General features: G+C 40.9%; 1 protein-coding gene across 9 annotated transcripts in view; it reads right to left on the bottom strand.

The window, feature by feature from the left end:
• hth (homothorax) overlaps positions 1-24,474 on the bottom strand; it is a 375,595-nt gene that overhangs the window by 295,992 nt on the left and 55,129 nt on the right. For all 9 annotated transcript variants that reach the window (XM_068762761.1, XM_068762765.1, XM_068762762.1 and 6 more), the window contains exons 5-6: positions 16,962-17,012; positions 11,591-11,761 (exon numbers count right to left, since the gene is read on the bottom strand). In XM_068762761.1, coding sequence (XP_068618862.1) covers positions 11,591-11,761; positions 16,962-17,012 — 222 coding nt within the window. The remainder of the gene's footprint in view (positions 1-11,590; positions 11,762-16,961; positions 17,013-24,474) is intronic.

Genomic DNA, 24,474 nt, shown 5'->3' with positions numbered 1-24,474 from the left:
GACTTGGCTGCATCGGTAGCGGTGATAGGATTATTAATTATACGTTGTTATCCAGCTGTGCTAGATGGTAACAGTTTCTGAGGAGTTAAGATTCACGGTCAAGTTACCAAGTGACGCGCGGCTTGCTTAACCAGAGATTGATCGGCAGATCGCGGAGGCCATTACGCGCGGCACAGGCGCTGAGCAATAAAACAGATATCTAATTAGATCAGCCCCCCTTTCTTGTCCCCCCCCCCGGGCTGGAGGCGGCTGCGAATGCGCCAGCGTCTTGTAGCCATCTGTCACACGTCGCGGCCCGCCCCCGCCCCGTCCCGCGCCTCTAATTATAGCCGCTGCTAATTAATTAGGAGTTGGCCGATGCTTTTTTAATTTCACAATAATTCCAACCGAACAGGTGATGATACCGTGACAGATCTAGGTGCCACAGACTAAAAATATTTTAAAAACATCTATTGTTCATCTGGTGATTACACTGAATTTTACTTTACATTTATAAGAAGGAGTAATGACTTTAGTATTCTCTGTATTTGACTATCGTTCTTTCGGTGAAAAGGAGTTTTCCTTCAAATTTTTACGGCGACGCCTGTAAATTTTTTTATTATGTTACCAAATAAAACGCAATAAGTTTACCAAATGACGTCACCTCACTAAGGAAACAGAGAACATAATTAAGGGATATTGCTGGATGTAGGCAGGGCCAGATAGATCTTTATTGCGATTTTTCGAGATCTATATCTATCAAAGGGTCATCTCAGCAGTCTTGAATGAATCAATAAATAATACAATAAGTTAACATTTGTAATTTCCTTCTAATTTTACTAAACTATTTAAATAGTTAAAGATAAACCTATTACTATATGTATACCCATAACAGTCTAAGACAGGGAGACAACGATTCGGTATCACGGCCAATTGGACTTTACTGCGCACTTAAGGAAGTCCCGCTCGCCCTTTATCGGCTGCCGAGGTGTAAATTAAACATCTCGGTCGCGTTAACTCACGCCGCGATTAATTCAACGCATTAGTTTCCACTGGACTTCACTTAGTTCCCACTGTTGTGGAAAAAACTGCGTCCTTTACATATTTAAAAATTTTCACGAAGATTTTCTTTTCAGTCTATGATTACAATATAGTTGTTCTTCTCATGAACAAATACTGTTTGTTTGGATTCATCAGATGTTGGAAGGCAGTGCTCTGAAGGCGCTCTACTCAGCCTGTAGTAAAAAAACTTGGGAGTACCTTAGAGACCACAACTCGGACCGTCATGTTATTTAGTATACCAATTCTCTCTCTTACGTCGTTTAGCTTTAATCCTTGAAGTTTCTGGGGAACGTGTAACATTTATACCAGGGACTTTCAATCCCCCTTAAACTCTAAAATCCTGGGCTGTCGATCTTCGTGTGGGTGTATTCTTAAAATTAAATTTTAAAGGCTAATATAATGCTTAACACGCGAATGTCAGTTCCTCCAGCGACCTTTCATTAAGCAATGATAATTTTATTACAGTTTTGCAGGTGGGCCGTCTTCACAGGTCCGAATGCATTTTGTGATAGCGCATCTGCTGCGCTAATGTGCGCTTGCTATTGAGAAGGGCCCGAGGAATGTAATTCTCCAGTTTGTTTCTCGCCTTCGTAAAACATCTAACGTATAAAACATTCCGAGACGCCAAAACACACTTTGAAATAAAAACAATTTCAATAGCGCGCCAGTCACATGGGGATGATAAAGGATGAAGACACTAAGCTAATGATCAAAAGATATTTCTTCATAAAATTAAAATAAAACAAAACAAACATTCAATAACAAAGCTCCAGGGTGCGTTGAACTCCGCTCTTTAGGAGGTAACGCTCTTTAAAATCTTTTAATACGCAATACAGACGTCACGATTAGAGAACGGCCGATGATAAAGTGCGCGCGCGGCGACAATTCGCGTGTGAGCGGGACGCCGCTAGCGGAAGTCGGGCGCGTGTGAGCGGGAGCAATGTAGTAAGCGGAGTATAAAAACTGGGGCCGTTGATTTTATAATTTATTTGTTACACATTTGTCGTTGCGTGAAGATCGGGAGATACATGTGCTTTTTGTAGGAGCCTAGTAATACGCATCAGATGTGATTTGAGAAATAATTTATAGTGTCTGCGATGTGTCGACGGACACCTTGTGGTCCGCAGGATGGTTGCCTATGCCACCAGACGAACTCCTTGGCAGGAGTGGCTCAGGTTCAATTCCCGGGCCACCGTCTAATAACGCGACTGAATCAATTATTATATTTTTCATCCCGTCCCGCTAATTGCGTACGTATTTATTACGTTTAAATTGCGCGCGAGCGGTGCGTTCAGGAATCAATCACGCTTGTATTAGCGGAGTGCACGCGCCAACTGGCCGTCGACGGCGACGCGGCCGCCATATTTCAAATGCGTTTGAGATATAGACTGCGTTTTGTCAATGCACCGCGGGCGGATTCTGATGATTTATACGTAATTATCGTTGCTCTTGTTAACGTCCGCTTCGCGGCGCATTCTCGGCCGTCGCCGGGGCCATTTCGCTCTCGATTTATGCGCTCGCCTCGCCGCCGAGCTCGCACTGCCGCAACCACTGATCTGTTTACACTATTTCCAACATCTACAGGTATATTAAACGTTAATACCTACGAAAATGTTAAAAAGAGTCAAAATAAATAACTCTGCAATCAAAACACCGCGTATACACCATAGCTGCGAGTTGAACGTCCTGTAGATCCGATTCTGACAGTTTACGCTCCGAGTCCAAGTTGGGATAAAATATGGCTTGTTGTCGGGCGGAGGGACAGGGAGGGAGAGGGCCGAAGACGTCCGCAAATAGCGGGCGTCCCGCGAGCAAAACAATGCGGCGGCGAGCCGAGCGTTTGGATTATATTTTTGAACGGTCAGATATTGTATCGCTCAATTGTGCGTCGGTTTTTTGTTGGGAACATGGCGGCCGGAGTACCTCGCGGCGGTGGGGGCCGTTCGAAGATATTCTTCTTCTAGATTATACGACGACTGACAACGCTGCATCCGTAGACCCGGCATATATATTTATATAGACAACAAAAAAAAGGAAAAGTCTATTGACGAATACGTTGGGACTTTACCGAGACATTATTTGGCTGCATCAGGTCAGCGGTTTCAACAATGACGTCATTCCGTGACGACAAAATAAAAAACGTTATTACTTTAACTAACTGTATATATGTGATATGAGTTCATTCTTGACAAGACTACGGAAGAAAAGTCCATGGGGTTAAAATGGCAACCCAGGTATAGACCATATCTCGAGGGCATGAAGCCACTGTGAGCAGTACGACCAATTTCCGAGAGAACCAATGAGATTGCCAGGATAAAGGCTTCCAGACCTCCACTACCTCAAACTTAGTGAAGATGGAAATGGATGGAAATCAGGATTTTTAACTTACATTAAACTTTACTGCTTACAAACTAAAATTGACGCGATTGAGTTTTAGCCTAATTCATGTATCTTTGTCAGTTATATCAGTTTTTACAAGGTAATAAATAATACGTCGCACAGTGACGGTTGAAAGAGAGAGAAATAGCTGGAGAAAGACAAACCAGAAGCTTGAGGAAATATGGTGCGAGGTGCTTGGTGCTTGGTGCATGGTGCGTAGTGCATTCCAAAGCACTGGTACACAAGCGGCGACGGACGGACGACAGCCGCCGACGGATATAACTAATGCGCCAACATTTTATTATTATCATACTCGCCACGTGCGCTCGCCCAACTGGCAGCGCCCAACATTCCGAAATAAACTGCACTACAGAGAACATGTCCGCGCCTGTTCGCGCCTATCCACACCTGTCCATATCGCAAGAACCTTTAAAAGCTATACTTATTGTCATGGAAAGCTTTATTAGGAACCTCGGGTTGGATAGTTACATTATTAACTTGGATCGGGAGGCCGCCAAGGTCTAGTCGCTCAGGACTTCCCAACTGGCACTCAGTTCGCGTTCAGCTTTCAATGGTTCCCAAGAAGACTGAACCTCGGCTCTATTAATTGTTATTGTCAGAGCTTCCTTTATGGACCTAAATAGTTTTATATTTTAAACATGTCTTTATTGCATAAACATTCCATAGACTTAAATTCGCAGCTATAAGAAAATTTTGCAATTAATTTTGATTATGATTGAAAGATGAACTGGTTGAAAGATTTTTTTTAATCTAAGATCGTATAGTGGAGCGAAATTTTCAATTTGCTTTATAACTGTAATAAATTACAATGCGTAATTGTAAATATGTCAAAAAAAATTAATTAAAAAATATTGTACAAAAGAGATCGAACGGAATGCAGAAGCGGGGAATAGAAAATCCTTTTCTAAATCAATTAACGGGCAAGTGGCGCCTCGCGTTATATTTTAATTGCTCGCAGTTTAATTGCGACTGCGCGTGCGCATAAATCACGCCGATCATCGGCGATAAGCGCCGCCACCGAACAGATTCATTTAGAAAAATCATTTCACTCGCAGCTCGCACTCGGCTCCTTATTGTTTTAACGGACAATTAAAATATGACGGCCGCTTCCACTTCGTTAGTTTTCGGCTTGCCTCGTACGATCGCTTTATACAATCATACGATTCTTACGTTTTTTAACAATTAAATTTCAATTCTGTACCATAAACATAAAGTATAATTTCAAATAACAAATGTATTTGAGTTGAGACATTTTAAAGTTGAAATCACTGCTTTCACTGTCGAGACTTAATGTCAATAAAAATAGTCATAAAATCTGTACGTACGAAATGTAATCTGCACTTTATATCAAGAAAGATAAAGATGGTTTTTGTTTGTGAGGTATCGCCATGATCGCGGTTATAAGGAATGTGTGAAGTGGGAATCATGTGTATGCACATTCGTTAAGAATTGACACGAGAGGGATAATTTTTAATTGGCATGACGACACCGCTTCATTGCGTCTCGCCGGCCAATCTTCCGCGACGTTGTTTGATTAGGTATTCCCGCCATTTGTTTAACGTCAATCAAGGAGGCCGCGTTTGTGTCAACGTTTCTTTTTGCAAGCTGCCAGTGACTGATTAAAAAAGGAACAGGTGTCGTCGAATGCATTAAATAGCGCGGAGTTAATTCGATTTACATAAACATCTCGCTTCTCGCGGATAATGAATCGATGTCTCGAGTTTCCCACTCGACGCGTGTGACGTAGGCGATGCGTTCCGAATTCAAATGGTTGCGTGTGTGCGTGTCCAATCGCTAATTGGGAAATATGCTCTTACGGAAGCCGATCGCCGTTCTATAATTGAACTTTTGAAATTAATTTGAATTTCTGATTTCGAACGCGCTACCGTCGCTCTGTTTAAACCGTCTGTGGGAACGCAGTAGCCGCCCGCCTGTCGGACCGTCGAATTTACTCACAACTATAAAATCAACTTTGATGTTCGAATCCGAGCTTTGTTAATACAGCGGAACAAAAGATCCGATCGATTGGAGTTTGGTTTAAACCTTTAGGATATCATATAGATATTGAATGACTTCTGGACTGAATGTAATAGAAGATTTCCAAAAAAAAACAAGGTTTTTTTGTGTAAGTATGGAAGTCTTACAACTTAGTTGAAACTAACGTATTTTATTTTATTTTATTTGTGAACCAATTACGCAAACACCGCAAGAACGGTTATAGCTATCTTTGGGAGAGACCTGAGGTGTCCTGGTGATTAAGAATCCCACATATTTCCTTGATTTCGTACCACTGTTGCGACATCTTGAACAAACGGCGAATTTTTTTAAGATTTCTCTGTTATCGATTTTTAAATTTAGTCGTTACATTAAATTAAGTAAGTGAAAGTTGTTGAAATAAATAAATTCGTAAAATATCATCGATTGAAGATAAGCAAATATTAAAAAGACAAACAGAATCAATTACGTGTATATCTATTGTGAAGTGGTTGTACAAACACTTTAGTGTTCGTTCCGGAGGCTCGGAGGGCCGGAATTCCTCCGGCATAACAATGCCCGCGCCCGCGACCGAATATTGCAGTTTTTCTCGGCGGGTAGTTTTCCTTTCAATTTCCGTTCGGCTACATGAAGGCGCTTCCGCCACACGCAATTTTCCGAGGGTACGTACAAAGGGACCGCAACCGCTTACATCGGAAACATACCTTTTTATAAATACAATTGTAATTTTTAAATTTCTAAGTTATGTAGCGTTGTTTTAAAGCGACCTCTTTATTTTTTTACTTTATTTAGTATTAAGTCAACAAAATACTGTCGAAAGTAAATAATTAAAAAAAAAAACTTTTCAACATTTCTTTACACTTGCTTACACTGCAAGGCGTAGGGCTCCCCAAGTATCTGAAGACTTCGCCACCAGCGTCCAATGACATTTCTTGACCTTGATTTGCCTGTGGTACACCTATTGAGGGCCTACATTTAACTATTTAATTATTATTTTAAAAGTTTACAGATTAAAAATAAATTGAAAGAAAAAACAGGTTGCCAATAATAAACTACCACATGATATTTACGCACTAATTTCATACGTGTTTTTAATATGAAACATAATAAAACTAGGCAAATATTATATTCATAAAGCAAATCAAAGTGAAAATCAAAATGGTCTCAGTAATCTTTTCTATTTCAGTGCCAAATGTATCAAACAAATAAAAAATAATATTTATTCTTTTGTATATCTCTTGCTTAGCGCATTCGAAAAGTTAAGAAATACGTACATTGTACTTTTAAATATGTACTTATACATTGTGTTATTGGTTCCAATTTTCTCTATTTTTTCCTCTTATAAATCTTCTGTTTGTCTTTTATCTTCTTTTTGAGGTAACTGGAGTATCAGCTGGGCAACCGTTTAAGTATTCAATTTAACCTGAGCCACCTACTGTTCTCTTACTGATTCTTTTAAAACTCTATCTGCTATTTCATCCAACAGAATCCATCAGGTTGTACTTTAGTGTTTACATTATCAATTTAAAGAGACTATTCAGTTATTTAACGAGAGCACTATTATAATGACTTTTTAAATGATTAGAGTTATATTTACTTCGAAATACGATATCGCGTGTTATGCATTGCATTACCTCCGGATTTGCATTTGTATCCAACTGGCGATTGAAGTCAATTAATAAGGAAACAATCAATCTGCGCCACAAAGCGAATGAAGACATCGGCGCCCCCGGGGAGCGCCGCAAATTGCAGCGCAGCGGGCCACGGACCCATTACCCGGACCCTTTGTGACGTGCAGAGGAAAACCTGAGCACATCCCGGAACAACAACACAGTCCCGGGAAAATGAAATCGGCCGGCCGCCGTCTCGTTATTCTACACCAAATAATTTAAATCTCATTTATGCTTGCCCCGTGATTAGTATTTCTTTTAACTTTTACAGGATAAAGGCAACGTTTAATAGGCGTGCTGGCAGGTAAACGTTCGGAAATTACAATTGAAATGAGCAGTTAATAGTCGATCAACACGAGACGGCGTTTATCAGCTGTTACTGAACAATTGCAGACGCAGAGGAAATTGCGACGGTTTGAGTAAATAGCGAACGTGAACGTTAAGCGACGCACGCGACACACGTGACGCACTAAACGCACGCGACTCAGATATTTGATGTACGTGACGTAACACGCGGCCCACGTCGCCCACGAAACGTACGTGATTTTAGATGATTGTGGAGGCAAATGCACAAGTCCGACCTATGTGATGGCACATAAACCACGCGATCTATGTAATGTACTCAATATATGTACAATATACGTGCATGCACGTGGCTCACGTGTATCATGCGAGGCTATCGTGGCACACGAATAGCATGATCAATGTAACGCTACATGTGTACGCACGTGGGTTACGTGTGCTAAGACAAGTGACTCAGGTACCCCACGCAAGCCGCGCACGCGCCGCACGCGACGCACGCGCTCTGACGATGTTGTCCTTATAAACAAAATAATTACCCGGAGCGCCGCTACAATAAATTACGCGACGTTTACGACGAACTTATTAATAGAAATTTCGCGAGCGAAGTAACCGCGCTGCGGCCTCGTAAAGCTTGCCCGCGGACGCAGATTGGGCGTTCAGCGGCCAATGGCTGCCCCGCAGCGCAAACGCGGCGGTTTACGAGCGTCGGGCGGCGTCTTTTTGCCGTTTTGGCGCCAAAATTGACATGTTTACTCTCCACCGCCGCTCCCGGCGCATCGTTTACGAGGAGTCGCAGTATTAATATCCGGGGCTCCCCCGCTCGCTGCCCGCGGAGCCACTAAGCGCTACTTTATCTGTGCGAAGGCGACGCTCTAACAGTTCTCATTTGAGGCATCCTCCTTAATGGCAGTTGTAAACCTAAAAATAATCAAACACGATCTAATGAGCCGGCCGCGAGCGCCGACCAAATAAACAGGAGACAAACAACAGGGCGGCGCGGCTGTTCGCCGGCGAATTAATTAGAAGGATTTATGGAACGATCTAGACTTCACCTACGGACCCGCGCGCGCTGGAGGAGGTTAAACAGAATTTACAATGTAATAAAGCAGTCGGACCAGCGCGTGCGATACATCACAATCACCGGCCGGAGGACACGCGTTTCACTAAACTTTGAGGAGACTCCAATTAAATGCCTAACGTATGCAAATCTTGACAGTTACGTCTTCGAACTAAATCGATCAATACATATTTTTATTTTCATGGTAGACTTTTAGCTTCTTCGGGTGGTTGATCGTGCAAGGCGCTTAGTCTAAATATTTATACTGTAATTGAACCTAGGGGTGTCACCTCTGCGTCTTCGACTCGGGCCCTTACTTTGCTTAGTACACCAGATTCTCTTGTTGGTCGCTTAGATGGACAATCCATGGAGTCAAGGCTTAAAAGCTATCACGTTTTCACTCGTATCGCGTTCAGTACTTTAATCGGTAGATATCGGACTATTACGAGAAATTCTGAAGCTCCGCACTTTGGAAGGTGTTAGTGCCAGATGTGTCGGAAGTGGGAAGAAGTAAGTTATATTGACATAATTTGCCGGGTATGTATTAGTATCCCGAGTCAGTCAATATCAATCAACGCGGATTTGAAGATTGTAGTTTGCGTTCATAAAGTTTTTACCAACAAATTAAATAGTTGTCTTCTCGAATCCTTATTGATATTCTACCAGTGACGTCGATTTAAACAACACTGTGCGTTTCGCAGAACGTGAACACGTTGTTATTATTAGGGATCGAGGTTACACAGAGTTTATCCCGGGTAAACAGTTCAATAGATTCATAACCGGGGGAGAAATGTGTGGTAATTCGACAGCGGCTGCGGCGCGACGAATTGCCGCCTTGCTCGGGCGAATCCGGGCTCCGTCCCCGGGTTATTGTCTCTGTCCGGCCGTGCGCCGTTGCATTATTCATCGCGCGACCACTGTTGTACTCCAATGCAAAAACTAACTCCACGCACTACGCTAATCCTAAATGTTACGCCCGTACTAAGTCGTATGTCAATTTTAAAATACGTAAAATAGATTTTTGTCGCGCGTTTATCATTGGATTCATCTAAGCTTTCGAGGGCAAATAAACCGCACGCGAGGCGGAGGTCGTTACGCTTGAAGATCTCTCGGCGGGGCGCCTCGGCTCCGACCGTCAATAGCAGACAATAAAACGAGAATAAAACATCAGTTGGTCGTGTAAAGGCAGCGGAAAAGATTTCGCGGAGCTACAGGAGGCTGTAGCGCGCGAGATTAGCGCGCGGGGCGTCGTAAAGAAACAATTTAACGCCGCCCCGCGCCGGGGGACTATTGCGACGTCATAAAACTTCGGGGTTACCAAATTTTCACATTTTCTTTTAAAATTTCCTTGATTTTTCTTCAGACCATCCCCGTTGCGATTCTTCGTATTCCGCTCATATTTAAATTGTATTTTGAAAATTGATAAGGTAAAAGATTTATATAATCTATAAACTTAACATTAAATGTGACTTATACCATCTTAGTTGTGCGAAGTCTTGCCTGGAGTTGTAGACACTCGCTGTCCATCTAGTGCAGCTGCTAAACTGAAGCGGGACTTTAGACAGTAGCTTACTTACTAGCTCGATAGTGTAAAGAGTGGTCTTATTGAAACTGTGACAACAGAATCCTCGGACACTTGGTCCGCGGCGCTGCGGGTGCGCCGGCGCGAGTAGTACTTACAGTGCTAGTAAAACAAACTCCAGTGTTATTTCAAACAGAACATTTTATTGTTTAATCCGTTTAGAGAAAAATAAAAATATAAAATCAATTAATCAAAATCACATTGACATACAAGATGGACGTACACCAAATAGCATATTATTATACATTTAAAAGTTAGATTTGCGAAATAAAAATAAGTTTACGTACATCATAAGAAACCTACCGCGATGTCACTACCCTAGCTTAGACAAGAACCAACTACACAAAATTGTATTGTTAAAAACTCATATACAGACAAAATGTAACTAATCAGGCGGGCACTCCCCCCCGGCCGCGCGGGGGCGGGGAGTGCCGCTCCTCTTAAACGTAAGGTTAATAGTATGGCTTCCATGTTAACAATGCGAGAAATAATATATAACACAAACAAAACAATTCAGTCTCAACGCCCAAAAATATTCCCAGAGCTCTAAACAAACATACAGGCGCCGGGGCCGGCGATCCATGCGATCGATGGATCCATAGATCGCATGGATCGTCGCCCTCGCCGCCTTACCGATAGCAAACGAGGCCTGTCCTCGCAGAGGGACCCTGACGGACCTCGACAAGGATCCCTCCGGTAGCGAGTGAGGGACAATGTATTCTGTAGAAGCATCTAGATCTCTATCAACACAACACCGCACATCCATCACACAGCGCTTACACCTAGCGTATACTGGGTACGTATTTCAGTTTCCACTAACTAGTGCCGGCCGCGCCGCCGGATGGGTCGGCGCGCCCGCCTATATATTTAATTAGCCGAAACGTAATGCTCTAGCTTCTACCACCATTAAAACCAATGACAATAATTTAAAACTCTTAAGTAAAATTTCTTATTATCTCACTTAGGCAAGTTAAAATTGTATCATTTACGTATACATCGTTTTCCAATAGTTTCCCAATAAACCTAATTAATGTTTACACTAAGCTCAGAGTCGCCGAGGGGCGGCCGAGTGCGGCTGCTTGGTATACACATGTGTAATATTACAAAGAACGTTTCACGTACGCTTACTTCCATCAAATCGTATACATAATTTCGCAAACAAAGTTGGGACATGGGCGCTCATGCCGCGTGTCGCACCTCTGAACACCCCTTCACTGTATCGCGAGTGTTAATTTTGAAAATGAAAAGCTTTTCGCTGTCAGATCGAGAGAATCGTACAGTGTCAAGAGGTTGGCCAATTGCAAAAACGAAGATTTGTTCTAAGGAACTGAAGCGGGAGGGCCCCGTCGAGCCCGGGGGGCTGTCGGGGGCAAGCGGGGAGGCGGACTATAACAGCTAATTGCGAGCACCCCCTTTGCGGACTTCGTTTTTGCAATGGCCAAACTAAGAGCAGGGGTGCACGAGGTAGCTCGTGGTAGAGTTGGGTGCTAGCTGGGGATCGCGCCTCTGAATCAGGTGGGACTTGCTATAGGGGGTACTCACGACGTCGGGCGTGGAGGCGCCGTCGTGGCTGCTGTCGGGTGCGGAGCGCGGCTCGCCGTTGGCGTCGGGCGGCCGCGCGGACTCCCGCTCGTCGATCACCAGGTCGATGGGCATCTTGCCCTTCAGGCAGCTGATGTAGCGGTGGCAGAAGTTGTCGCACAGCTCGTGCACCTGCGACCGAGAGCGCGGCGTTAGTTCGCTGCACCACTACGCTTCTTCTTCACCCGATCACACATTACAACACAACATGTACACGGAAGCAGTCTCGATGTGAGGCCGTTTCCAACCGGACCTACAGGAAACCTATGGGTTAACAATTGTTACCCTTTATAATCCTGTCACATTCATTTACAAAAAGGTCATTGTGAGATTTCTGTTTTAACCCAGAACGAAAGTAGCAGCTCCTTTGGATAACTCCTGTTTATTTAAAGATGATACAATGGTAATCAAGTGTCGTAATCTGTGTTGGTAATCTATAGGGTACGTCTATTTTCCAGCAGTGGACATCTGGATGGATTTATTAAAACCATTTTTTTTAATGACAACATATATTTAGGTGTATAGTATCTAGATTTTAATCTAAAGTAATCTTACTTGAATTTTGGTCTCTCCATGCCCTGCCATGGCGTCGCCCAAAACAAACAGCATTTATCAAAACTCCACCATCGATGTTAATTACTTGTTTTATGAATTTGTACGTTTCCCTGCGCTATATTTAGTCACGGGGTTCACTCGTGCAGTAAAAGCTGATAAATATTAATGAATTTATACGGCGATATAGTTTTTGTAAACGGCAGCAAAAACCTGTGCATACATTACAGAAATTTATTTAAATTTGGATGGTTAAGATAGAATGCTATTTCTTGGTCCGACGTCATCATCATTTCAGCTATAGGACGCACACAGCTGGGCATGGGCTTCCACCGTAGATTTTCAATAGGGACCGTTGAAAACCCATAGGATCAATTAGTTTCTTCCAGCTAAATGAGACAATAGAATGTTTCGTAGCGCATCAAATAACAAACAAAACTGAACACAAATAAAACAACAGAAAGCAATAACGAAGAGGAGAGGGAATACGTCTTGCACGGCCAACTGTCGCATAAAAACGCGGCACAAAAAACAATGTATTTAAACCATTTTTTTTCCTTCTCGTCATAAGCACGACCCCCGACAGCGCATTAATTCCGTACCTTATACATTTTCATAGGCATAATTAGCTTTTAAATTAACATAAAGCAATAAAAAGACCAAAGAAACTTTTAGACAGCGCTCGGCGAAAACTAATAAAGCCGAGGCAGGTGGGACGCGGGAAAAAAAATCGAACGCAGCGTTTTCGAAAAACGAACGCGCCTGTCTTGGCGGATTTTGAAAATAGAACGCGTAACCGGAAGCGGATACGACGCTACCCGCCGTTGACAGCCAATTACGTCTCCGCCGAACTAATTCCCTAATCGACGGCTTCTCTAAATTACGCGCGCATTTTGTTGCTCGTAATATTACAAGTGGGCGCGGGAATTCATATTCACCGTGGATTTTATTGACAACGGAGAGGCCGCGGCTCAGCGAGCAGCGCGCTTTCCACGTGACGCTGTTGACGGAGAGCGCTTACACGGCGCGCGACTATTTTCGATTTAGTGACAACGACCAACTAAGATTTTACATCGTAACTCTTCTAAAATTCCAATTTGAAAATGTTACAATAACGCAACTCAATATAAGCCGTATATTAATACCACGAAGGTTAATTATCGCGCAACTTTAATTGACCCATACGCCATTCTTCCGGGCACTGCGATGTCATTAATGAGATATTATGGCATTCCGGGACACGAGTTCTCCCCGATTATCCTTTCGAACATCGAACTGTTTCCAGAAAATTCAAATTTGGAAGCGCGATTGAGATACGCGCCGCGCGTTCCTGAACGGACGCTTTTTATTTAAATTTCGAATGAACTGTGACGTCGCGGCGGCCGCTTGACGTATGAGCGGAGTGAAACACCGCCATTTTTGTTCGGAACACATCGTACATTCACAGCGACGAATATCTAATAAGATTGCGTTTTATTACTGAGATTTAAGAATTTCCAATTACGGGTATACAGTCCAGTGATATAGTAAATTGTTTTAAATGTTTACAATACAGTCGAGACTGTGTGGCGAGCTTAGTCGAACAGAAGTCGTAAAAACCCGTCTTAGTAAATCCAATCAGTTTCAATTGGGATCAGTGCGGTTGGCGGTTAGTAAAAGGAGTGTTTATAACATGGAACTTTTAGCTCATGGGCTTCGAAATTGGAAATTAAAAATTATTTACATTATTAAGCATTTACAATCTGTTCTGTGCGTAATAAAGATTCGGTTATCTGTGGCCGGGGCGACGTCCATTACGCCGGTGCATTAGCGAGATACAGCGCGAGTATACACAAATACTTTATTCGCGCGATAATTACAATGTTTTTATTGAGCGGTCACCGTCGCCGGCAACTTGGCGGGAATTAGTCCGCCATGTTGATTTTTTTTCACAGCGTTTAACGGCTCGGTATGCACGGAATGGTTTGTTTCGAATTACAATCTGTATTATACCCATATGTGCACCCGCGCAACGAGGGTTCCCTGGCAAGCGTGCTTTATTTTTAACTTACTAAAACTGACACTCCACTATTTTTTATTTTAAAAACCTGGACTATGTCACGCATATACAGTTAATCCTATAGTTTATGTTCTAAATTTTTAAATTGAAGATCTACAAGAAATTTGTGCTGCTACTACCATTCCGGAACTTATGGAACCACTTCTTAATCATTGATATTAATGGTGCAAAGTTCCTTTAGCATTTAAAGTCTTTCTTTCGTTACAGTAATGGTTTTTTACGTAAAAAGATAAGGCTTAGTCAACATATGAAACGCATTTTTTTCAATTTCTGTTACATTTCACGCGACAGACAGGAATCCCATTGACGTCTTGGAAATATGGTGTTGGAGATGCACGCTCCTTATTAGTTAGAAGGCGCGACCAGCTGATGCCTCCATACTTCAATAAATCAAAACGACCACTAGACATCTGTCTCATACGAGTGCTTAAATTATGACCGTCATCATCGATAGACGGCAACAGTAAGACAAAGGCATCCCAAAGATCAATATCTTTGATACGTCAGTCCACTACGAGGTCTATATACGCCACGAGAATCTTTGGGTCAATTGCACGAGCGATATACCCCGCTCACTGTCACTCAGTTCATTGCTTGAGTATATTGGAAATTTTGCCTACCAAAAACTTGGTGAAACTGATCATCAAAGACAAAGTAGAGGGTTTAAAACGTACTTCACCTAATATGGTTGCTCGATTAAAATCGCATCATATTTGAAAAGTGTATTTGTAATTGTAAGTATCCGATATATGGCGGAAGATAATGAGAGCTAGTCATCATCAGGCCAAAGGAGAACGTCTCGTGGAATTGCACGCCACGTTGTACTAGTTTTGTAGACAAAAGCCCGATACGCGTCGCAGTGAAACGGCCGGCGCTGTAAATGCGGTCGACGGGTCGTAAACGGGGGCCCGGGTTCGAGGCCCGTAAACCAACAAATCTGATCCGCATCGTAAATCACTTAGCCACGTTGTTACAGATAAGCTTTACGAGTTAGAAACGGAATATTAAATGAAAAAAAAAAAACCGACGTGGCTTTTTTATTTTGCTTACGATTTTACGGCCGCCATTATAGTGTTGGCTGTCAAACCGAACGGTTTTAATGGAGCGCTCTGGTAATATTCAGAAACAGTTCGCCTGTCGCGATTTCGTTTACTACTATCGGGGAAGTTACTCGCCAGGACGGGGTCGCTCGCCGGTGGAAAATGTTTGTATATTTAAAATTTAAATTTAATTTTAAATGCGCTACGCGTCCATCAAAGAGTCGATTTAAACGTTCCTCCTCCGTGAGGTAATAAGGCAATACCCGGACCCTCTCGCTGAAAAAGCCTCCTCGGGTCGTCCAATCGCAGCCCGCCGCCCGCGGGCACCTTTAAGACTGATTAAAGGCATAAATCAAAACCGCAGTTGGACATTTCAATGCACAGATAATTTCGTAACGAACGCGGCCAAAAGCGATTCTGAATTTTTTCTCTTTTCATTGTGGCATTTAAACAATACGAAAATGGCGCCAATACGGAGCTCGGGGTCGCTAAGTACAATCGCAGCCGAAAAAAGGTTTAACGAGGCCTCATTGCGCGCCAGCGGGTTTCTTGTCTTTCGTTTTTAATTATTGTTGAAAGCTTTCAAAAGTATCACCTGTGGCCGCGCCTAGTGGAGCGGAAACAGCTCGGCTAACGGGACCGCTTTTTTATCTTTGGACAAAAACCGCGGACGTGTGGCCCGGGCTCCGTTCACACACCTCGAAGATATATTCAGCCGATCTCTCCTACACGAATGTAATATCGACCATCGATTTTAGAATATTCTTTGTATCTGTGGCCCTTATGCATTAATAATTGCAGTATAATGTAACGTCGATAAAAAAGTATCTTTTCAAATTTGGAATAGAGCAAACATTTGATATTTGGAAGCGGCGCCCCGCGGACGTGTCCGTGAATTCGGAGCGCGGTTTCGTTTTGTTTGCGGGCAGTATCCGCGCGTCGGGTTACCGGTTATCTCGTTACGGAGCCGTTGTGTTCACGCGCGTACGGTTTTTAACGAATTCACCGGTGCCCGACGCGCGGCCGCGGCGCCGGATATTTTATGGAATCGAGCGCGGTGTCTCGTTTCCCGCTCGTCTCGACGCGGACGCTAGACAAACTAGTTTGAAACGTGACCATAATATTGACGGATAGAATTAATTTACCGCCCGGATGGAGATTTGAATTTTATTCGTCTAATTAGTGCGGCGGGCGGCGGGTGCCATTGCGTTACCGTTAGCGGGGCTCTCGACCGGTCCCGCGGCGGAGCCCGAGCTCTTGGCCTCGTCGCCTGCCGATGGACGTATTTTGTAAACTAAGGATCGCTTGATGACTTCTTAAAATCGCGCAAATATTACTCATGAAACCGTATCATACTGCAATTTATTCAGATTAAAGTTGGAATAATTCTGCACTATGCAATATACCAAGCATTAGTTCACGGTACCTAGATATTTCTAAGTATTGTATTTGTTATTGAATTTAATTGTGTTATTGTATTGTTTTTATTTGTTTCATTTTCCGCGCGAACAGTTGGTAGGAATCGATGTTTCACGTGAATTTATTAAAATATGTGCTTAGGTTCGCTGACGACGGGTCTCCGCTATCGGTATCGGTACGGATGATCGGTACGCGGCTGCAAGCCGTGAACCGGTCCTGCTGCGACGTATTCCCCCTCGTCCTTATTACACAAGGCACTCACTTTCTCTAACTCTAACAGGTGAAACCGGAGAACTTGTATCGCTTGCACCATCTGAAAACAAATAAAACTTATCAGTACTATTGAATATAAAACTTTAACTTACATCAAATATTGTTAAAAAAAACTCAAAGAGCAACTGTTGAATTTCAAAACAGCTCTTCTCAACAGGTCAGTATTTCGAGCCGGTTGTAGAACAATGTTAAAGATAATTGACAATGCATAAGCGCATGTAACGCCGCCTTGAATTATTTTCGATATAAAAATAACAAATTACATTGTGAGCAAATGTGTACACTTAAATAACACAACTCCTTTCGACGCTGAGATACATAATTACATGAAATACATTTAAAACTAAAAAATTCTACTGCAGCCCATAGAAAGTGGTCAACAAAAAACCTCCTGTGTTTGTTGTGTGTTCTTAGAATATCGGGATGTTTTTACAAGCATCATAGCTCCCGTATTTTAACACGTTATAAAGCATTTTTTAATGGTTGTGAGCAAAGTATTTGACCTCTATCTCGCCTAGTTTGATGAGGAAGTCTACGATGGTACATGTTGTCCAATTAAATATCGGCATTACTATCCCTACAAGAAGGTAACACTGGCTCAGAAGGCAGCTCCGCCGAGAAGAGCCGATATTTTTATAAATAATGCATTAATTAGCTTCCTGGAGTAGCATCAACAATTAATTCCACATGTAATTCTTAATTTAAAAAAATATATATTCTAAAGCTTGAATACATATCGTCTTATATATTTAGTCTAGATCTAGAAATTAATATTTAGTCACAAGACTATTAGAGAGTGCGTGAAAACCTATAACCTATTTTTATAATTAACCTATTCCAGAATGTTTCATTGCCAGAAGAAGCACGTAATAGAAATTTTAATATGATTACTTAAAAATAAGAATCGATATTATTTAGTAAAGAACATCTTGAATACATTGTTTACTGTGTTCCACAACCATAGAAAATAATTGTCACTCAAATGTCTTTTGAAGAAATTAAACTATATATTTATTTCATATATCTAAATTCACACTAATGACGTTTAAAGTCAGAACTAGATAATACCTAAAGGGCTAAAGCCTAACTGTACTTAGTTTATTGTGTCTCCAGGCAGCAACGGGCAGTGGACAAAGCGAACAATGCCTGCGTAAAGCCTCTTGTACCTGAGTAGGGATGCGCATACCGATTATTGAAAGTGTATCGATTGTATTGGCTCAACACTATCGTATCGTTACAAATGCATTCAGAACTAGTGTAGCCTAACGTTAAGCATGTTATCGAAGAAAAATTAAAGTTCTTTATCGATGTTTGATCGTCTTTGACATTAATTCATCTGTCAAACACTTTTCAAAGTGTGGCTGTGATGATCTCGCTTCTTATTATCATTAATGACTCTCACGTTTAGTGATCTTGGAAAAACTTTTGATCACCGGTGAACGAACGTCGACCACGAGGTCCGACACCGCGCTCGATGCCACAGGTGACATAGTGCGCAAATAATTTTCCCAAAAGAATCACTCACGACAACAACCACGACGCAGGGAGAAGGAATGATTCTCTCCAAAGATAATTTCTTTCCATTTTGATCAAGCTCTATGAATACTTGGGCAATTAACAAATTGTTTTTGGTTCAACTGGTTTCAAGGCCACTCTCATGGGTTTGTGCAGCAAACTCGTTAAGTTTGAAGCGACCGGCCGGCCCCGCGGAGCGGTAAAATGCCGCTGCGCTCCGATCGACCAATGCAATTCCGTTTGATAATTCCTTCGCTTTTTCTAATCGATACGCATCTAAAAATGGCAGTTAATGCGGTTTTAATAGCGCTTTGATTTGTTTGTGATTGCCGGCGGGCCTCCACGCGGCGAGAGGGCTTCGCCCCTTCCTAATTCGTCTGGAAAACTTGAAGGCTCTCATTCCCTTACTTGCGGCTCGTCGAAAACTTTTACTGCTAACTCGATGGTCCCGGAGCAAGTTTACAAACAAACTGATCCGATCTGAACGCGTTCACTACTTTGTTTACTGTTCTTAAGAGGGTTCGTTGTTCGTTGCTTTCCGATATTTTAACTATTTATTTAAAAACTCTTACACACATGTCAACTAATTCAATGTTATTTTACTCGTTGAACTCCAACACTGTAACTAGGGACATCATAGTAAACTGAACGTTGTTTGTATTTCAAATATTTAACTGGACGGTTAACCAATTGACACCTCGTCCGATTTGTCAACAAATAACACATTTAACTGACATTTAGCTTTAACCACTTGAATATTGCTCCTCGTTTATAGTTATAATTAACGTTAAAACTCAAAAGGAGTACCAGGCGACCATAACAATCAGGGGATCGCTGGCGCAGCGCGTGTTTGCACAGACAGCGATGACAGCGCTGACGGGGTGCCGGGACGCTGATAAAAATATGTTACCCGGGCACACAGAGCTTGTTTGTCCCGGTCTCTGTTTGCCGAGCTTACCGCCGTGCAGCTTGAACAAGCTTCCGAGAGCGCTGCACGCTGGCAAACACCACTCGACCCAAATACATGTCCGTCACTTTCGTCTCTTCATTAATTTTTAATAACTACTTTTTATATAATCGAGTTAAGATTTTTTAGACGCTGATATGAATTACCCAGTCGAGGTTAAATAAAAAAGTGATAATTAAAAAACACGGAGGTGTGAATGACATGGAGTTAATTCGTATAACGGCACAAGTGGCAGCGGATCTGTTCGAGCAGGGCCGGCGTGGGGAGTGTTGGTATCAGGAATTCCGTGACAGTCCAAACACAGATGTGACGTGAGCAAACAGCCTGGTAGCCGACGCGGGTTTTGACTAGGGTGTCCATTTTCAACATTTTAACGGACATTCACATCATGATTTGTATAATTTAAATGTATCGACAATTCTTTAGTATTCAACTTAAGTATATTAAAAACAATTAATCGATATGTTCTTATGCCCAAAACTTAATAAAAACTCGAATTCGACTACGTAATTTTTCATATTTTCGTATAAGCACGACTTAATTAATATAGTGGAAGGAAAATATTAAAAACAATCCAATTTGTACCCAGTCAAAATTAAAACGATGTTCCCTCGCTATCAAACATTTGATTACAATCAAAACAAACAATATCATAAACAGAAATCATTATCAGTTTTAGCCACAGAACACAGCATGACATAGGTTTCTGCCACAGTTTAAAAATTACTTTTGTAATTTGCCTTTGATCCATCATTAAATAAGTTATTGCAATTAAAAATATCAAATTATAACTAAATTTTTGAAGTGTACAAGAAATAAAACTTATTTATACATGAGATATTTATTTATCAATAAGATATTTTATTGCAAAATGACATTGGCTTTTGTAAAATGATTATTTTATTTTACATTACATTTTTAGGTTATATTAAAAAGTATGTCATATTTATCTTTTCCTTTGGATTGTAGCTTGCTTATTATGACAGTACGAATCCTACTGAAACATAACATATATATAAAAATACATATTTCAGTTTCATAGTCACATGGTGCATCTGTATGACAGGAATGTATATTACAAATGCAAGTAATTGATTATAAAGACATTTTACAAGTATGAGTGTCACCAAATTGTCATGAGAGACATAAAATCCGTGGACCTATGACAAGTTGAATGATTGCCGTCGACGTCGGTGCACTTTGTACGTGTTTTATTGCATCGTTATATTATTAAAATCACGGGCAATAAACGTCAAATAGAAAGCAGAGCGTGCCGCGATAAAACGTAACGTAAATTTATAATTAGAACTGATAAATACTCGATATATGTATCTATAAACATGACACTTTGTTAGATATTAAAAAAAAATTACATACAGTGTCTATGACTGCAAACATCACCAAGGCTTTCTTTGCCAAATGTTTCTCAATATGTATTATTTCGAGTACATTAGTCGCAGACTAGATAACTTCGACAAAGTACTGCAGGAAAAACAGATGATGTACCACATGGACGATCACCTACACCCTGGTCACATCAAGGCAAGTCTATTCAAGAACTTTCTATTACTGAGGATGGTGATACAGAATAGGCTTCAGGAAGTGGTCACACGAACTATAATGTTAAAAACTTCTCTTTGTTACGTCGTTGTGAAGAAACAAACAAGAAGCCAATAAATATTTAAAAAAAAATGTTTTAATCTAATTACGAAACAGTTTAAGAAGAGAGTAGAACAGTGTTACCCAACGACAGGCCCACGCCCTACAGAGGAGCATTTTGATTACAAGAGATTTAAGAGTTAACCCTTTCACTCCGGGATTTAATTTTTTATTAAAAGGAAATTCTTAGATAATTGCGGTAAATAATTTTATAAAATAACTAAATGACACAGAAAAATGTTTATTAAAATTAAATCTAGACAGTACATAATTAACTAAAATCTCAGTTATATCAATATTTTCCAACGTGGGACGTGTTCCCCACAGGGAGACAATTAAGTGGGCAATTCCAAAATACACTCGACATGAGTTAAACTGTTTTTATTTATAAAAATTATATAACTAATATTGGGAGGCATAAGTTTTTTAAGCTGGGACAAAGTAAAAAAAAGGTTGGGAAACACTAACTTGTAAATAATATAAAAAATAACATGGGAATTAACAAATAAATTTAATATGGCTAAAATCCTTACAAATCAACCTAAAGTTGAAGGTTCATTCTACCAAGCTGAAGTATTATATGAAATAGAAGTAGGCATCGAAAGACCTGTGATTTTCGGTGGAGGCCTATACAGTGGTTGTCTGCCAGATGACGTAATACTGATGGTACAAAAACTGGAGTGAGACTTATCCGTGATTGTGTGAAAACGTTGTCACCGCCGCCGCCGTAACGAATAGCCCGTTCGCGCCCGAACTCCCAATATTAGTTTAATGCATTAAAAAACTTAAACTCTCCTTTGTTGATATTTGATAACTTGGGCGCGGACAAAAACTGGGCCTCCCGGAGCGGCGTGTGCACCAGCCCGGCCCGGCCTTACCGGTCTTAACTATGAATACTTAGCTAAATCCATTTATTCATGTTATTATCCACATAGGAATCATTCAAAGTGACCACACGGTGCGGTGACCGTGGCGCACTTGATCAAGGGCTGTCCCGTATTTGGCGCGCTAAGAAACAATTGTCAGGTGGGTTTGCAGCAAAGGGTCGAAGAAAGTAACACCGCATCATTTATGGGCAACGGGGAGATTTGCAGGACCTTTCAAGAGTACTGCAGAAGTTTCATATAATACACCATTAAAAGGTACAAGACTTAAATCTGTGGTAAATGAAAAATAAATACTATTTTGTAAAAATTTAAAAAGTGACCACATGTGTACGTTATGAGAAGAATTCCAAAAGAGTCCAATTAGACGGACACTAGAATCAGTTTGAACTCAATAAGGACCTTCAACATAATATACGAGGTTACCAAACGTGCTCATCTGAGACAAGCCCATAACAAACAGATGATTTGATTCGGATCAGGTCGAGCTCTCTGTGATGCGACAGGCCAATAATTTCCAGCAGTATATAGTTTGTAGACACAGACAGACATAAGATAATAATTAATTATAAAATTTAGTAATCGACAAATTTAGAAAAGAATTTGAGGCTTTTTGGACATGTACAAAACGACTACACGAAATGAGCCGTCTCGTTGAAGCTTTTCACACATTTCAAATCAACCTTTTAATACCAATGCGGAATAACGAACGAAATTATTTGCAGTAAATCGACGTTTTTAATGTTATTCTCATTAAAATTGAAAAATATGATCGTCCTCAAGACAGTAATACAGCAGTACTCGGTAACGTAATTGTGTATATTTCAATAGCTCTACCAACCCCACCGCAATAACCAATAACACAAACACTTGATGTTCTTTTGCACAAAAACCACACCCCGAGGGCACAAACTGTATCTACAAGCACTAACATTCAAGGAACTCTATAATTATGGGGTAGACAGGCTCGATTACTTTATACTTTGAAAGAGCCATTGAAAACATCGCGGCGACAGAAGTGCTCTATATATTTATAAAGATAAGGGATAATTACAGACGCATTCAGCTCCGTCGCCATCTACATTCATAAGCCGGCCAGTTATCTCGATACGATGCAGATACGCCGATGAATGAAAACAATCATATGTGTGCTGTGAAAAGACGATTTAATGGCGGCCTTTTGTACAAACATATCATGACTTAACAATTTTCTTTACTTATACTACCGTATGTCGGGGGCTGACGACAAAAGAGTAGACATAGTCAACAAGAACGGCTAAAGTGTCCTCTGTCTATCGCAGAAAGCGACTAGAAAAGGTTTTTCGTTCGACATTGTCGAAGGTGTAAGTCTTTTCAATACAGTACACCGACTCATAGATGACAATATGATTACTTCAAAAATAAAATTAGAAATATCTTTATGTTGACATTTACATGTACAATAAAAATCTTTTTTTTTTTTTATTTGTAACACCAAAAAACAATCAGTCCGTGAGCCACCATAGAAATGCTAATCTGCTGAGAGGAGCCGGCCAAGAACTAAACAGTCGACAAAGTGGGAAGCTGGTAGGAATTTCATAGAACGTCTTTCCTATATAGCAGGGTAACTTGTGTATAAATGAAGTACAAAAGAAATATACGCAGATGTCGGTCGAGTCCGTTATCTCAATGCAGGGCCGCGGGGACGGCTTATCAAGTGAGGCAGGTAAAGCATCACGGCAGTTTTTGTCATTCATAAATGCTGTTTGGCTGGCATTTACTAGGTTTGAGGTATTGACCAATTTTGAGAACTCCTTCACGAAATATCAACTCAACAGTTGAGATAACTAAACTCTTAGATGATTGACTCCACTCTCAGAAACCTTTGACGTGGATTCAGTATACTTATACATGTAATGAAAATAAAATCTAACAATTATGAGCCATTTGATGTAAGTATTTGTAAACATAACAATGGCAGATTGATAGCTATAACAAATAAAAAATCTAAAACAAAATATTTTTAAAAATGTCCTAGTGAAGTTGTAATGTATTTTAAATTTATAATAAAGATTTGCAATGAATTGGTCTAGTTATTCTATTAAGTTTCACTAATGTATTGTTTAGACAGTGGTAGTCCGATGGCAGAAGACTGTGGCTTGCGATAACACCTTACATAAGTACTTAAATTTATACATTAACTAAGGTTTTAATGGTTAGCTACTGCTTACAAAAAAGTTTCCAGAGAAGGCATATGCCTTGCAGTGGGCGTCTATGGGTTGAAGCGACTCTTCACTAAAGTTGAACAATGTATTTAGAAGCTCAATATAATTCCAGTTTCCATCAAATTTAGCTCCTTCTAGTCTTCTCTTGTCGTATTTTAATAATTATTGTATTTAGTCCGAATCGTGTAGTAAAATGATTAAGCTATTTTACGTCATTCTGCATCATTTGTTCCATTCAATTCAATGCATCATCTTTAATGAATACCGTAGAAA

The sequence above is a fragment of the Battus philenor genome, unplaced genomic scaffold (assembly GCF_028537555.1).
Source record: "Battus philenor isolate CCGP_79_NKW_IND1 unplaced genomic scaffold, ilBatPhil1.0.hap1 SCAF_17, whole genome shotgun sequence".
Classification (NCBI taxonomy): domain Eukaryota; kingdom Metazoa; phylum Arthropoda; class Insecta; order Lepidoptera; family Papilionidae; genus Battus; species Battus philenor.
Note: the sequence above shows the minus strand (reverse complement) of the source record. Positions and strands in the feature narration are given on the sequence as shown.